Source organism: Phocoena phocoena, chromosome 12 (genome assembly GCF_963924675.1).
Source record: "Phocoena phocoena chromosome 12, mPhoPho1.1, whole genome shotgun sequence".
NCBI classification, from domain to species: Eukaryota; Metazoa; Chordata; class Mammalia; order Artiodactyla; family Phocoenidae; genus Phocoena; species Phocoena phocoena.
The window spans coordinates 9,544,499-9,557,680 of NC_089230.1; the positions used below are offsets into that span (position 1 = coordinate 9,544,499).

At 50.7% G+C, this 13,182-nt stretch overlaps 1 protein-coding gene across 2 annotated transcripts in view; it reads right to left on the reverse strand.

Moving 5' to 3' along the window:
* The window catches only part of ZDHHC14 (zinc finger DHHC-type palmitoyltransferase 14), a 274,764-nt gene that overhangs the window by 11,576 nt on the left and 250,006 nt on the right, over nucleotides 1-13,182 (reverse strand). For both annotated transcript variants that reach the window (XM_065888678.1, XM_065888679.1), the window contains exons 6-8: nucleotides 9,589-9,691; nucleotides 8,206-8,315; nucleotides 3,275-3,377 (exon numbers count right to left, since the gene is read on the reverse strand). In XM_065888678.1, the coding sequence (XP_065744750.1) occupies nucleotides 3,275-3,377; nucleotides 8,206-8,315; nucleotides 9,589-9,691 (316 nt within the window). The remainder of the gene's footprint in view (nucleotides 1-3,274; nucleotides 3,378-8,205; nucleotides 8,316-9,588; nucleotides 9,692-13,182) is intronic.

The window sequence follows — 13,182 nt, forward strand, 5'->3', positions numbered from 1 at the left end:
TTTATTAATCTGTAAAATGGGGATAAAATTAGCAGCACCCTCACAGGGTCAGCGTGAGTTATCCACGTGACAGCCTTGGAAGGGCATGTGGTATGCTACGTGCCGGTAAGCTGTGGGATCTGGTAAACACTACACAGTGGGAGCATGAATGAACTGGAGAGAGGGGCTGGGGCGGAGACACGTCCGGCTTCACGGTCTGCTTAGTGCCAGCCTGCCTGTGCAGGACTGTCTCCTCCCCCTGCACTCCTGTTAATATGGTACTTATACCACGGAAGCCATAAAGAACCACGGAAACAACGAAAAGGCTCACGCTCTAGGTGCCTGAATGCAGGCTCTGAGTTGGAAGGAACCCTGAGGGTCAATGTCCAGCCCTCCCGCCAGTGCTGACTCCTCTGTGGCCACGTTGCTGGGGGTGCCACCTCCCCCAGCCTGAACACCTCTGCGGCAGGGGCTCCTGTCTGCCATGAGCTCTGGGTGTTGGGCATTCCCCTCTTGGATTGAGTACCATCTGCCTGCCGGGCTCACCTTCCGGTCCCAGTTCTGGCTTGTGGGACCATGAAGAACATATCTCATCTTACTTCCCCAAACAGCTTTCAGCTCCTGCCTCTCCTGAACACGTTCTGACGTACTGGGGGCACTCCCAGCAGTGGGTAGGCGCCTTGGGACCAAAAAGAGTTCCCCCAGCCTTAAGCCCAGTGGAAACCTGGGTTTCCCCTAACACAGGCAGCACGGCAAGACAGGAAGCGCAGGGCGCCCCAGGCAGTTAGCTTTTAAGCTGATGTGTCTACAAGCAACTCACTACTTTATAATTGGTAATGATTTCTCCGTAATCACATGTGTGCTGGGGAACTCTTATGAAGTGAGCAAAACCCAACCTACAAATCATTTCTAAGATGTAATGAAATTCTGATGAAAGCTAAATTTAACAATTAATGAAGCTGACATATCCATGGGTCTCATAGACATTAAACATTTATTAATTTTGATTTTGCTGTTTTCTTTTCATGTTTCAGAGCTCGTAATTTTTTTTCAGGCCTTAAAATTTTTCATAGTCCCCAGAAAAGCACACAGGTGCTTTGCCTGTGGTGTCTAGTGGGTAGAATGGCCATGTCCTGTCTCTTGGCCCATGGGTTAATTTGATCCTACCAAGGCCATCACTTCATGAAGCCATGTTGCCACGTCACTGCACCAAAGGGAACTCCTTCCCTCTAGTCCCTAGTTCCACATTCAAGGTGGAGCCTTTTGCAGATGTGACAAAATTGGAGGAAGAAAGGAATGAGGAAAGGAAGACAGGAACAAACTAATATTTGTTCAGAACTTCCCTTGAGCAAGCCCCTGTGAGGGGAACTTTCAAATACATTCAGTTGAAAGTTTAACCAGCACCTACTATGTGCCAGGCCCTTTGTTATAAAGTGGTGATGGGAGGGAGGTGAACATCATTATCCCCTTCTTCATTTTACAGTTTAGGAACTTAAGACTCTCGGGATGAAGTGACTTGCCAAGGTCACCCAGCCCTGAGTCAGTCACTGCAAGCCCAGACTCTCTGATCCCACATCCCAGCTCTCTGCCTTTCCCTGCTGTGTTCCGTTGTACTTAAATCTGTCCATTTGCAAAGCTTTTCCTTCCATTGTCTTTCATAATTATCCTTTTCTATTATCCTCACTAGTAGTATCCAATTAGATAAAGAAACTTGACCTGATGGGGGCAGAATTGGCAGGCATGGGTGGAGAGAAAGTTAGCAAAAGATAATAAATGCTGATTTCAAAAAATAATCTTCCAGGGGCTTCCCTGGTGGCGCAGTGGTTGAGAGTCCGCCTGCCGATGCAGGGGACACGGGTTCGTGCCTCGGTCTGGGAAGATCCCACATGCCACGGAGCGGCTGGGCCCGTGAGCCATGGCCGCTGAGCCTGCGCGTCCGGAGCCTGTGCTCTGCAACAGGAGAGGCCACAACAGTGAGAGGCCCGCGTACCGCAAAAAAAAAAAAAAAAAAAAAAAAATCTTCCAGCATGTGGGATTAAATCAGATTAATATCTCAGATGACAAACAGGAGCACGTCTTACAGTTTCTTTTTAAATGCTAGATCGACTGGATTCTAGGATAACTAATAAAATTGATTCACATCTCCAGTATTTCAAAGTGAATTTCTACCAACCATGTCATTCCTTCCTAAGTATGGCGAAGCAAACCTTCCCCGAGCTTTCTATATAGCAACCTGCAGGGCACCTCCCCCTATCCCCAGGCATCCGAGGGTACCCCATTTCTACATATTGAAATCAGCTTCCCCCTAACTGGCACCTCCTTTTATATTTCCTGTTGGTGATGTGTATGGTCATCTTGTCACCAAGCTGAAAGGCAGGAGGCACCTCTGGCTCCCTGCTCCCAGATTTCCACATCAGCTCCATCTCCAAGTCCTGGACTGTCAAAGCCTCTTTTCTGAACCCACTCTGCTGTCCTGGCCTGTTTGTCATGGACTCTGTTGTGGGTGATTCAGGTCTATAGAGAGCAAACAGTGGGCCACAAGACTGGGTCCCTTTCAGAAACACTTCTTTAGGGGAATTTGTTCCTGATAAAGAGAGGCCACTGACTTACAGACCACTGAAGAATTTTAAGGCACTGATGGTCGGGGCCAGCCAGACTGTGAGCTCAGGTGCCCATGGAAAGACTCCGTCCCTGCCCCGTCTCCCAGGTGCAGAGTGAAAACAAAGCATCCGTCCCACACCTCCATAGAAGCATGACCCAGGGACCTCTTTGGAGAGGCACCAGTCAGTTTTTGCTGTCAATGAATGAACAGCTTGTCTGATTCTTTGCACTAAGGTGTGCATGGCTGATCTAAGGTTGTGGCTGAAGGTGGGGAGACCTGGCAGCTGAGTCCACTGCACATTTAAAGAGGGGCTGAGGGAGCGGGTGCAGACTGAGGCAAAGGGACAGCACGGGACTCGGGGACTCTCCACACAGCCAGCCCTGCTTGGGGCAGCTCTCGCCCACCCCAGACAGCAGCCCGGTTCTGTGTGAGGGGCTTTCCAGAGCAAGCTGCCTCAAGTTGTTTCTGGAAGAGATGTTGTGTAGCTCCCCGACACAACCCCGAACAAACTGACCACCTGTTGGGCGGGGGGCGTAAGCCTTTGGCGGATATCGCCTTAATTTAACGCTTCCTTGCCCTCTCTGAGCCTGCCAGCCCAGGGGTGTCCCGGGAAGCTTTCTAGGTGACTGACTGTTACAGGTCAGTGAACACAGATGTGGGAGAGAAGCCTCTGTGGGGCGCTGCAGGTCCTACCGTATCGCTCTGTGACTGTGTGGCCCCGTACGCGGCCATCCCGTTGGAGGGTGCGGCTGGCCGTGGGGTGTCAGGCTGGATGTACCCTCTTCTGTCAATGAGGCTGCAAGAGAAAACAGAACAATGCAGGGGTCAGACAGCAAATGAAAAGCCCAAAATACCGACAACGCTCTCTTAATTTCCATCTCGGGGGTCCGTTTTCTGTGACGGGCCCCCAAGGCACTTCAGAATACACCTCTGCTCGCCTTCATGTGTGGTCAGGCTCCAGAGTCTACCACTTCTGCCCTTAGAAACGCCTGGAGCATCTGTTCCCTCCCTGCCACCTGCTGCAGGCCCCGCACTCCCCCCCCCCCCCCCCGACGCCGTCCTGATCACGTCACCCCTCCTGCCTGCACAGCCTCCATCACCTGCCATCGGAGCCCAGACCCCCTTGCTCGGCCTTCAGGCCTCACACTACCTGTCCCCAACCTTCCTCGCCGGCCTCAAATCCACATCTTGTCACACATGGCATTCACAGCTTCATTCCGTCAACAAGCGTGTCTGAGCGCCTACTGTGTGCCAGTGCTCTGCCCGGGAGCAGAAGCCACATACCCGCTGTGCGTTCTCTGCTTTGTCGTCTCTATTTCTGTCCAGGCTGTGGCTTTTAATTGCCCGAAGTCACTTTCCCTTCCCGCCCGCTGTCCATTCTTCTCGGCCTCCAGCCCCTGCTCTTGGCCCTATATCCGCTTTCTTCCCTCATCTGGCTTCTCTTAACCCTGCCTGGGATCCTTCTGATGGCACATGCCACTGCTGGCCTGATGTCACAGTGATCTATACGAGTGACTTCTCTGTGGAGCAGCCCGCAGGCTCCCGAGAGCTTCATCTCGTCTCCCCCACGGCACCCGTCCCGGAGGATCTGGCCCCTCTGTCCCGCCCTCGGAGCGCCGTGGGCGCCGTATCACATCACGCTGGCTCCACGTGTTTCCGTGTGCGCCTGTCATGAAGCGTAGGCACCACGAGGGCAGAAACGGGGTCTTCTTAATCATCATTATCTCCACAGCTGCCCCCCAGCGGGTGCTGAGCAAACGCTTCCGACTGAGCAAGTAAAAACGGGTCCTCGGTCTCCCACCGACAAGTTTCCTGAACAATGTTTCTGTGTTTACTCTATGGCACTGTTGCCCAGGTAGGAGGTGAGGGTGAAGCTTCCTTTGCCATCCAAAGGGTTTTTGCCTATTTCCTGAGTGAAGACTCCGTGTTGACCTCGGGTCTAAGGACAGAACTGCAAAGGGCAACAGGAGGTTCGGCCACTAAGTGGGGCTCCCGCCCTGGCCTCCCGTGGGGTGGGGCTGGGCCTCTGAAGGACGCCCCGAGTACATCCACGTGCCCACACGCTCCTCCTCCTGGGGGCGGGGCCCGGGCGGCTGAAGGCTGTTCCACGTGTCAGCTTGGCTTTCAGAAGATACGGGTTATCATCACAGCTACCACCTCAGGTCTTCCAGTGACAGACTAACAAGCCATTAAAAAATACTTATGACAGGATCTGGAAGTGGGACTCTGCTTCAGTTTCAGTCAAATCCCCTGAGGTTTAGAAAAAACAAGAGGCTACAAGAACCTCCATCCTCCAAAGGGGAGGTGTTGGATCCCTATGCAGGACCGTCAAAGGGATTCTCAGACCAAGTCCGAAGGAAAGGGCAAAGAAGGATGTCTTGGGGAGAGGGGTCACCCGCTCCTGCCAATGATGAGATCCAGGGGTGGGGCCAGGCTCAGTCCCTGGGAGAGAGCTGGTGTGCAGCTGGCTCAAAGGGGCATGCCGGGGGTCAAATTGTTTGCTCCCAAAGGTATGCTGAAATCCCAGCCCCGGTAGGGATGAAGGGGTGGAAAATGTTAACTTACACTGAACTTTGAAGTTCTGGTTCACTGAAATGACACTATTTTGGTGGAAATGAAAGTGCCCCGAGTCTTTTTTTTTTCCAGCTGACAGGAGAAATTAAGAGACTCGCAGGGGATTTCATCCAGGAGCAGAAAAAGAACTAGGTCATCAAAAGAGTGGGGACAGCAGGGATTATAGAAAAAGTTGTTCTCGGCCTGCTTCCCATGCGTTCAGCCTGTTTAAAGTACCAGCCACGCACCCAAGACTGTGACACTCGGCCCCGAGTCTCTTTCTGGCCCTCAGAATGGCCCTTGAGCCCCTCCTAAGCTCACCTCATCTCTTGCCTTGCCCCCCGGGACCCCCCTCACTCCCCCAGTTCCTCCTCTGACAAGCCGGGCTCTCCTCTCACCTCTGGGCCTTTGCACATGCTGTCCCTTCTCTCCTCCCACAATTCCTTTTCCCCAGTTCCTCCTGATCCTTTAGAATGGTTCATACCTTACATCCCCCTCCTCTGGGAAGCCCTGCCAGGTGTCCATGGCACCTGCACCCCGACCCCATCCCAGCCCCTCCCCCTGTGCAGACCTGCCCTGGACAGACCTGTATTGTTGACGTTCTCTCAGGCGCATCCCTGGACCCCAGCACACAGCACGTGCTCAGTGACAGCGGCCAAGTGAATTCTTACGACTGGCTGACCCACAGCACCAGCCCGTAGGGCCTGACCCTGACCACACCTTGGGACTTTCTGTCTTTCCAATCTTCCATTCCTCCTGCCAGACTTGTTATGAGGACCCCCTCCCAAACCTGGCTGTTCCCACCCTGCTGCCCCCCCCAACTCTGGGGACACTGCAGGGAATGGGACACGGGTCTTTGCCCCCGTGCTCCATGGCTCTCATGGGGAATCTTGAAGACACCCTCTCCCTCCCTCGTGAGTACATCGTTACACTAAGAATGCTTTAGAGGCATCCCAGGCACATGGCGCTGGGCACACAGGTGGTGCTTAGTCCCTGTCTGAGGCGAGGGACACTGCTCATTCTTCAGGCCCGTCTGGGATGCCCGTGCAAGGCCCTGGTGCTCTTTTAGTGCACAGGGGTTGGGTGAGGCAGGGCAGAGACAGCAGAGGGCGAGGAAGGTGACAGGAGGGAAGAGCGAAGACAGACACCATGCCCCTGTCCACTTCTGCCCAGGCCAGCTCTGGGAACCTGTGGGCAAGCGAGAGAGGGCAGCGCCCCATCTTCCTGCACAAACCCTCGAGTGGTCAAGCTCTTCCGAGGGGAGGGCCATCCCTGAGAAATACTCCATCCAGAGGGACTTGGATTTTGGAAAGAATACAGCCCCAACTTAGCCAAACCAGCAAATTTAATCCAGTTGTGGAAGAAATAATTTCGCTATGACAAGACTTGATCTATAAACAACACAGAATGGCACCAAATGCAAATCAAAGACTTGGGAACGGGAAAAGAGATTCGGGCAAAACGTGAGACTTCTACATTCCTTTCCTAGATTCAGGTGTCTATTCCAGAGACGGGGTAAGGTGCTTGTTCATGTCTCTTTTGCCTCTTCTACTCTGTGCTTCATGGTCTGTCCCCACTATCCACAAATAAACACACACCAGGAGGAAACACAAAGCTAAACTGTGAAAAAACAAGCATTTCCAGAGGGTTTTTCTGGCCTAAAGAGCCCCAAGAGGGACTACTGGGTGAGTCTGGAGCTCTCTTGGGGGAGGGGCACCCTCCAGGCATGACGGACGCCCTGGCCTGAGGCAGCCCTTCCGTCCAGAGCCCTTGGCTGTCCCTTCCTGCTGTCCCTCCTCAGAGGAGGCCTGGGAGGGGCAGGTCAGGGGCCCCCGAGGGCCCCAAATTCAGGACGAGTGGCACACTGGGCTCCCAACTTTCTAGACCCAAACTGGAAAATGATCAATTTCTAATTACCCAGTGGCACCAGGAACTATAATCCAGTACCAATTAATAAATGGCCTTGGAATATGTGTTTGATATTTTGGGGGGGCGGGGTGGGGGAGGGAATCACTCTTCCTTCCCTAACGAAGCTTCACTGATGATCAAACCCAGTTTGTGTTCCATGAGCACAAGTCAGTGATGACTGACCGTGCAGCTCTAAGTGCACAGCGGGGCTGCTGTGGACACAAGCCAGTAGCTTTTGTGGTTTCTCTCCATGTACACAGCTAGGGGCCAAAAGCGAGGAAGGCTTGGAAACTCATTCTAGAAACCTGGAAAACTTGCTTAGCAAATAGTGTTCGATTTGGCTAATCTGTTGGAAATATTCTACAAGAGTATAGGTATAGATAGTATAGTATAAATATAGAATATTTATATTCTATAAATATTCATAAATAATCAAGACTTGGAGGAAGCTTCTACCATTGACACACACAGGTTCTGACGTCAGACGCCTGGGTTTGTGTCCTGACCAGGCAGCATTTCCACCTGTGTGATCTTGAGCACGTTATTTAACCTCTCTGTGTCTTGGTTTCCTCTTCCATATAATGGGATATAACAGTACCGACCTCATAGGTACAGAGTGAGGTTTTAAAAGTTAATCCACGTAAAGCACTTAAAACAGAGCCTAACACTATCCAGTAAATGTCAGCCACGGCCATTATTAACAGGACTGCTGTCTTATCATCACCACAATCTCCACTGCTTCAGCCCACACGGATCTCTCCCCCTGAACTATTTTAGCATTTCTATTCTGCACAACTCAGCTCTTAGCACTTACGTCTACAGGCTTTCTAATCGCTTCCTACCTTGTGTCCTGCTCCCTCATGACAGCTGGTTGTTCAACAGCATCTAATGATTCATGGGGTCACCTGACTCAGTGTCCCTGTTTTGATCCTGAGGGGATTTTCCCCAAACTTGACACAAATTCAGTAGAAAGTTATGCCAAGCATAACACAAGCCAGATCTCTACATCGTTAAGGCCACGCCTCCGCAGCACAGAGCGGAGTGCTGACCTGGCTGGCGGTCATTGCCGCTGGCCAGGTCACTGCTGCCCGAGGCCTGCGCTAACACACTAGGGTGTGTGCTTCCCAGGTCTGTTATCGGGCATTGTGCCGTCTGAATCTTACCTTGGAGAAATGGGCCCACACAGGGCAACACAGCAATTTGTAAAGATATTTCCGTAGCTGTAGGGGTTGTAATTCTCTTTCCCTCTTTTATTTGACCAAGATCCTTTAATCTGAAAAAAAACAGGATAGTCAATGACACAGTATCCATCTCACCAATGTCACAGTTCGGGCCGATCAGAAGAAGCCTGTAAAGAATGCAATGATCATGACTCATTTCTTCAGCAGAAGAAACTGAGGTACTCTTCTCAAGGAAAACTGGCATTAACCCCAAACTTGGAAATATCCCCAAACAGCAGGTGAGATCGGGGAGAAACAACATTCTCTGGGGAAAATAATCTCTTATTTCTACTACATGGTACTTAAAAGGCAGCTCACATAAGCCAGTGGAGATTTCTTGATGCTACATTTAGTGTTAAATAGTAAAGAAATGAATGGTAGCGGAGAGGGGTAACACACCTCCCCTAATGGCCCATTTTTTTAAAAAAGATTTTTTGATGTGGACTATTTTTTTTTTAGTCTTTATTGAATTTGTTACAGCATTGCTTCTGCTTTATATTTTGGGTTTTTTGGCCACGAGGCATGTGGGATCTTAGCTCCCCGACCAGGGATTGATCATGCACCCCTTGCATTGGAAGGTGAAGCCTTACCTATTGGACTGCCAGCAAAGTCCTTAATTGCCCATTTATAGCCTGAATTCAGCCATATTGCAAAATAATTCTGCAGGGTATTTCTAGTGTTCTCAGTTAGCATACACAAATAACTGTCTTAATATCCTCGGAACTCATCTATCTCATCAGCACTGATTTTTCTCAAGCCTCTGAGGCAACCTAATTCTGAGACATTTAATTCATGTACTGATAGAGGCTTCTGTCAGAATCCAAATATTCAGAGCAAAAAGGACCAGGCTCACGAAGAAACATTTTCCAGCATTACGTTTTCTGGTTTTGTATTTCCTCTCCATCTGCATTAAGTACAGGCAGATAATCCTGGATAAAAAGTTAAACTTTGGGTCAGTGCGATTGCCTCCCAAAATGAAATGGAGCCGTTATCTGAGAGAGGCCAGCCTGTGAGGTCTCTCTTTATCGGGGCAGGGTGACAAGTTGCTGATAGAATTATTGCAAAGGAACAGAACAGAATCCCTCCTCGGGCCTTGGAATTGGGGGTCACTCGGCCGATCTTAGGATCTAAGTGACGTGGTCAGAGAGCAGGACAGTTCGGAGATTTGCAATAGAGAAACTGAAGACGGATGTCGGAAAATGCTTCCCGTGCAGGCTCTTTGCTCCCAGGGGCTCCCATCTGGAAAGGGAGCCTGGGCCCCTCACCTCTTCTTTCTCTATTTCCCACGAAAGAACATGCCCACGTCCCACCCCACCAGGAACTTACGTCTTCATTTGTGGTCTGGTTGGAGCTGATCAGGTACGTGTGGAAACCCGAGAGCCCCACGATGGACCAGACGGAGAAGAAGCAGACCACGGCCTCCAGCACGGTACCCGGAGTCAAGGAGGTGAACCAGTAGGACCGTGACGTTCTTAGGGCCCCAGGGAGCTGGATGACTGAGATTTGGACAGAAACCGCCCCCAGGCCCTCACTCAGGCCCTTGCGTCCACCTAGCCTGGCATCAGTGGTCTTGTAGCCACAGGAGACCCTCGGGGGCAGGCACGAGGTCACATTCTCCTTCACGGCACAGCGTTTGTGCTCAGTTAAGTGATCGGTGGGCTCCCTGAACAGGTCTCGTTCCTTTCTCATGGCTGACAGTTCCTCTGACTGTCCTTCCCACCCGAGCTTGGCCCTTTCCTCGTGACTCACTGTGTAGCCAAAGGTGGCGGCAGCAAAACCAGGAAGCACGCTGGCTGGAGCTGGCAGCGGCCCAGGCTTTTGACGAATGGACCCAGTACTGAACATCACTTCAATCACAGGCTCTACCTGTGGCTTCTGAAAGCTGGGACTGTAGCACTGACAGGTTTCCCTCTCGACCTGATTTGAGGCTGTGACAGGCATTTGCAGGGCTGACCTCGGGCGGCTGAGACCAGGCAGGGTTTATCTTCCTGGCTTTCTCTCTCCCTGGATGGCCCTTCCACCCACTGGCTGCCTGCCCCCGCTGTGGATGGGCTTCTGACCCGGTGGGGCCATTTCTCGGTGTGGCATCAGGGTGAGCGGTATTTTTTCTTAGGGGACCTTTTCCCAGCCCCTCAGCCCACCCCGACACACATGACTGTCCTCAGCTATTGACAGGCAACTAGAAAACCTGGCTCCACACCAGACTGTGAGTGATGGGGAGTCTCGAGTTCCACAAGATGCACTAAAACCAAAGGAGAAAAAGCCTGGCATTCTTCAACAGACGAGATAAATCAGCCAGGAGTGTGGCAATTTGAAAAGACTAGAGAATATTCCTGTCCCACAAATACTTATAAAATTCTATTTACAAGATAAAGATGTTTCTCAGGAAAAAATAATTCATCATAGGTCTGGGAGTTTAAATATCCATCATGCATCCTCCATTGATAAATTACAGGCCAGAGAAAGTAAATACTCATGCTTTCCTAATGCTTCCAGGGATGGAAGCCATAGATCATGCTGTAATACATCACCATTGATTTTTTTTTCAGGACTGGATATCATTTATCTTCAGAGCAGAGAAATGAATGTATCAGCCGGTGCAACGCCATCATTTGCCACGTCATGATTAGCAAATGCCACTGTCCGGCATGTGGGGCTGCACACAAAACAGGGGGAACAAATGCGCTTCCTGCTTGTTAACTGACTTTCAGCATCGGGATACACCACTGGGTCTGCTCTTGGAAAAGTGGGAAAATGCTGTATTTTTCTTTCTAAGGTTTAAATTTCTAGAAACTGCAAGGCCTCAGAAAAGCCCCGCCCAGAAATTAAAAGGACATCTCAAGAGGAGGATGCCCAGCTGGCCAAGGTGAAGACAGCGCAGAGCAGCGGGATCTTGTGGATCCAACACAGGGTGCCCCTGGGGGGTGGGAGTGCTGCCCGGTCCTCTCGGAGGAAAGAGGTGAACGGGCTGCAGGAGGAGCTGCACCTACCAAGAAAAGGAAGACTAAGGTGGATTCTGGAAAAGGGGATAAGTACGGAGGGGTGGGGAGGAGATGCAGAGAAGCAGGCCCCTCCCCAGGGCTGCCACCAGCCCTTCTTTTCTGCCAGGGTTACCCAGGGGGACAAACGGTTATGGCAGAGGCCTCGCTGCACGTGGGGACACAGGGATGGTGGCCCAGGTAGCAAAGATCTCATTCTCAACCGCCTCCTGACAGGTCGGGGCTCACAGACGCCCCCCCTCCCAGCCTCATCTCCCCACCCAAGAGGACACAGATGGGGGAGCAGCCACGTGGGAGCCCTGCCTGCAATGGCTTGAAAGCAGAGAAGTGGAGCCCAGGGAAAATGATGAGGAAGTAGTGGGAAGCCTGCGTCGGGAGAACCACGTTGTATAAAAGGGGATGACACTGGCAGTGACTTTGCACAGGCTGGAAGGAAAAGACAAGAGGCAGAAAGGTCAAAGAGGAGGTGACAAATGGAATGGAAACAAGGGTAGAAAAGAGAGAATGAAGAACGAACCAAAAGATTTATTTCCTGACTAATACACGAAGAGCCAGACTTCGGTCTTGGAAATACTTAGATGTCAACGACAGTTTACAATCCAGGCAGAATGACGGTCATGTCAAAACACATGTAACATCCACACGTGTGAACCAGGTAAAAGCTGGCACGTGAAAGTGGAGGAGGTCACGGCATCTAACGTGGCTACGTCTCCCTCTGCAGCTCCTGTTCCTTTTGTGGCTGCTGTTCCCTTTGTGATGCCACTTACATGATTACCTCCAAAAGGAGGCGTTGTTACCAGTGGATGTGGAGTTTTAAATGTTTATAGCAACCCCCCAAATTCGCAGTGTTCTATATTAATATCTCATGTGCTTGGTAACATTTTATAAATAGCAGAATGCAGTTTCACTGTTAGCTCACAGCTGTGTCCAAATGAGGAATTCAAGGTAGGATGCAAGATGCAGCCCCCTCCGCCTCTCCCCTTACAGCTGCCACTTCGCTCACAGGACGTCTGAAGGAATAATCATCATCATTCATAACAATGGCTGGCATCACTGGCTGTGTGTCAGGTCCTCTTCCAAAGGCTTCACGTGTGATGAACTGGGAGATTGGGATTGACATATATACACTAACATGTATAAAATGGATAACTAGTAAGAACCTGCTGTATAAAAAAAATAAAATAAAATTCAAACAAAACAAAACAAGAGCTTCATGTGGATTAATTCACTTAATCCTCAGAGCAACCAGTGAGAAGTGTGATTCCCACTTAACCGACAGGGAAACCGAGGCAGGAAGCAGTTAAGTAATTTGTTTAAGAAATAGCAGAGCAGGGATTTGAAGCTTGGAAGTCTGGCTCTGCCAGTAGGACAGAAAAGCCATGGGCCGATTCCTTTCTGAATTCTTGCTAAGGGACACGTGGCTCTAGGCTGACCCCAACCTCTGCTGGGGGAGATCGGGACCCTCCTTGTCAGGGTTTCTTGAACCTATGGCACCTTAAGGAGTCCATCCCCTTGAAATTCACTCTCAGACAGAGGTACGAATATCTGAACAACACATCTTCTCACTGACCCGATAGCTTGACGTTGAAAATATCTATGCCATAGTCAGTTCAGAAACATAAATTTCTTTTCATAAATTTCTTTTCAATGTATCAAAACCCACTTACTGATTTTTTTTTTTAAAAAGAGACATGAGTGGAAACAGGCCAACTCCAGTAGGAGCCAATTTAGTAAGCAGCTGGATGTTATTGCATCAGAGATGGGTTCCACATCACAGCCATTACCCCTGCCAGCCTCCATGGCTCCTCCCCAGCCCCCCAAAAAGAAAGGGAGCCCCCTCTGTGGCCAAGAGTATGGCTTTAGATTCCCTGCAGCCGCTATCAAAATGCTGCACACTGAGGTACTCGCTAGATGACTATGG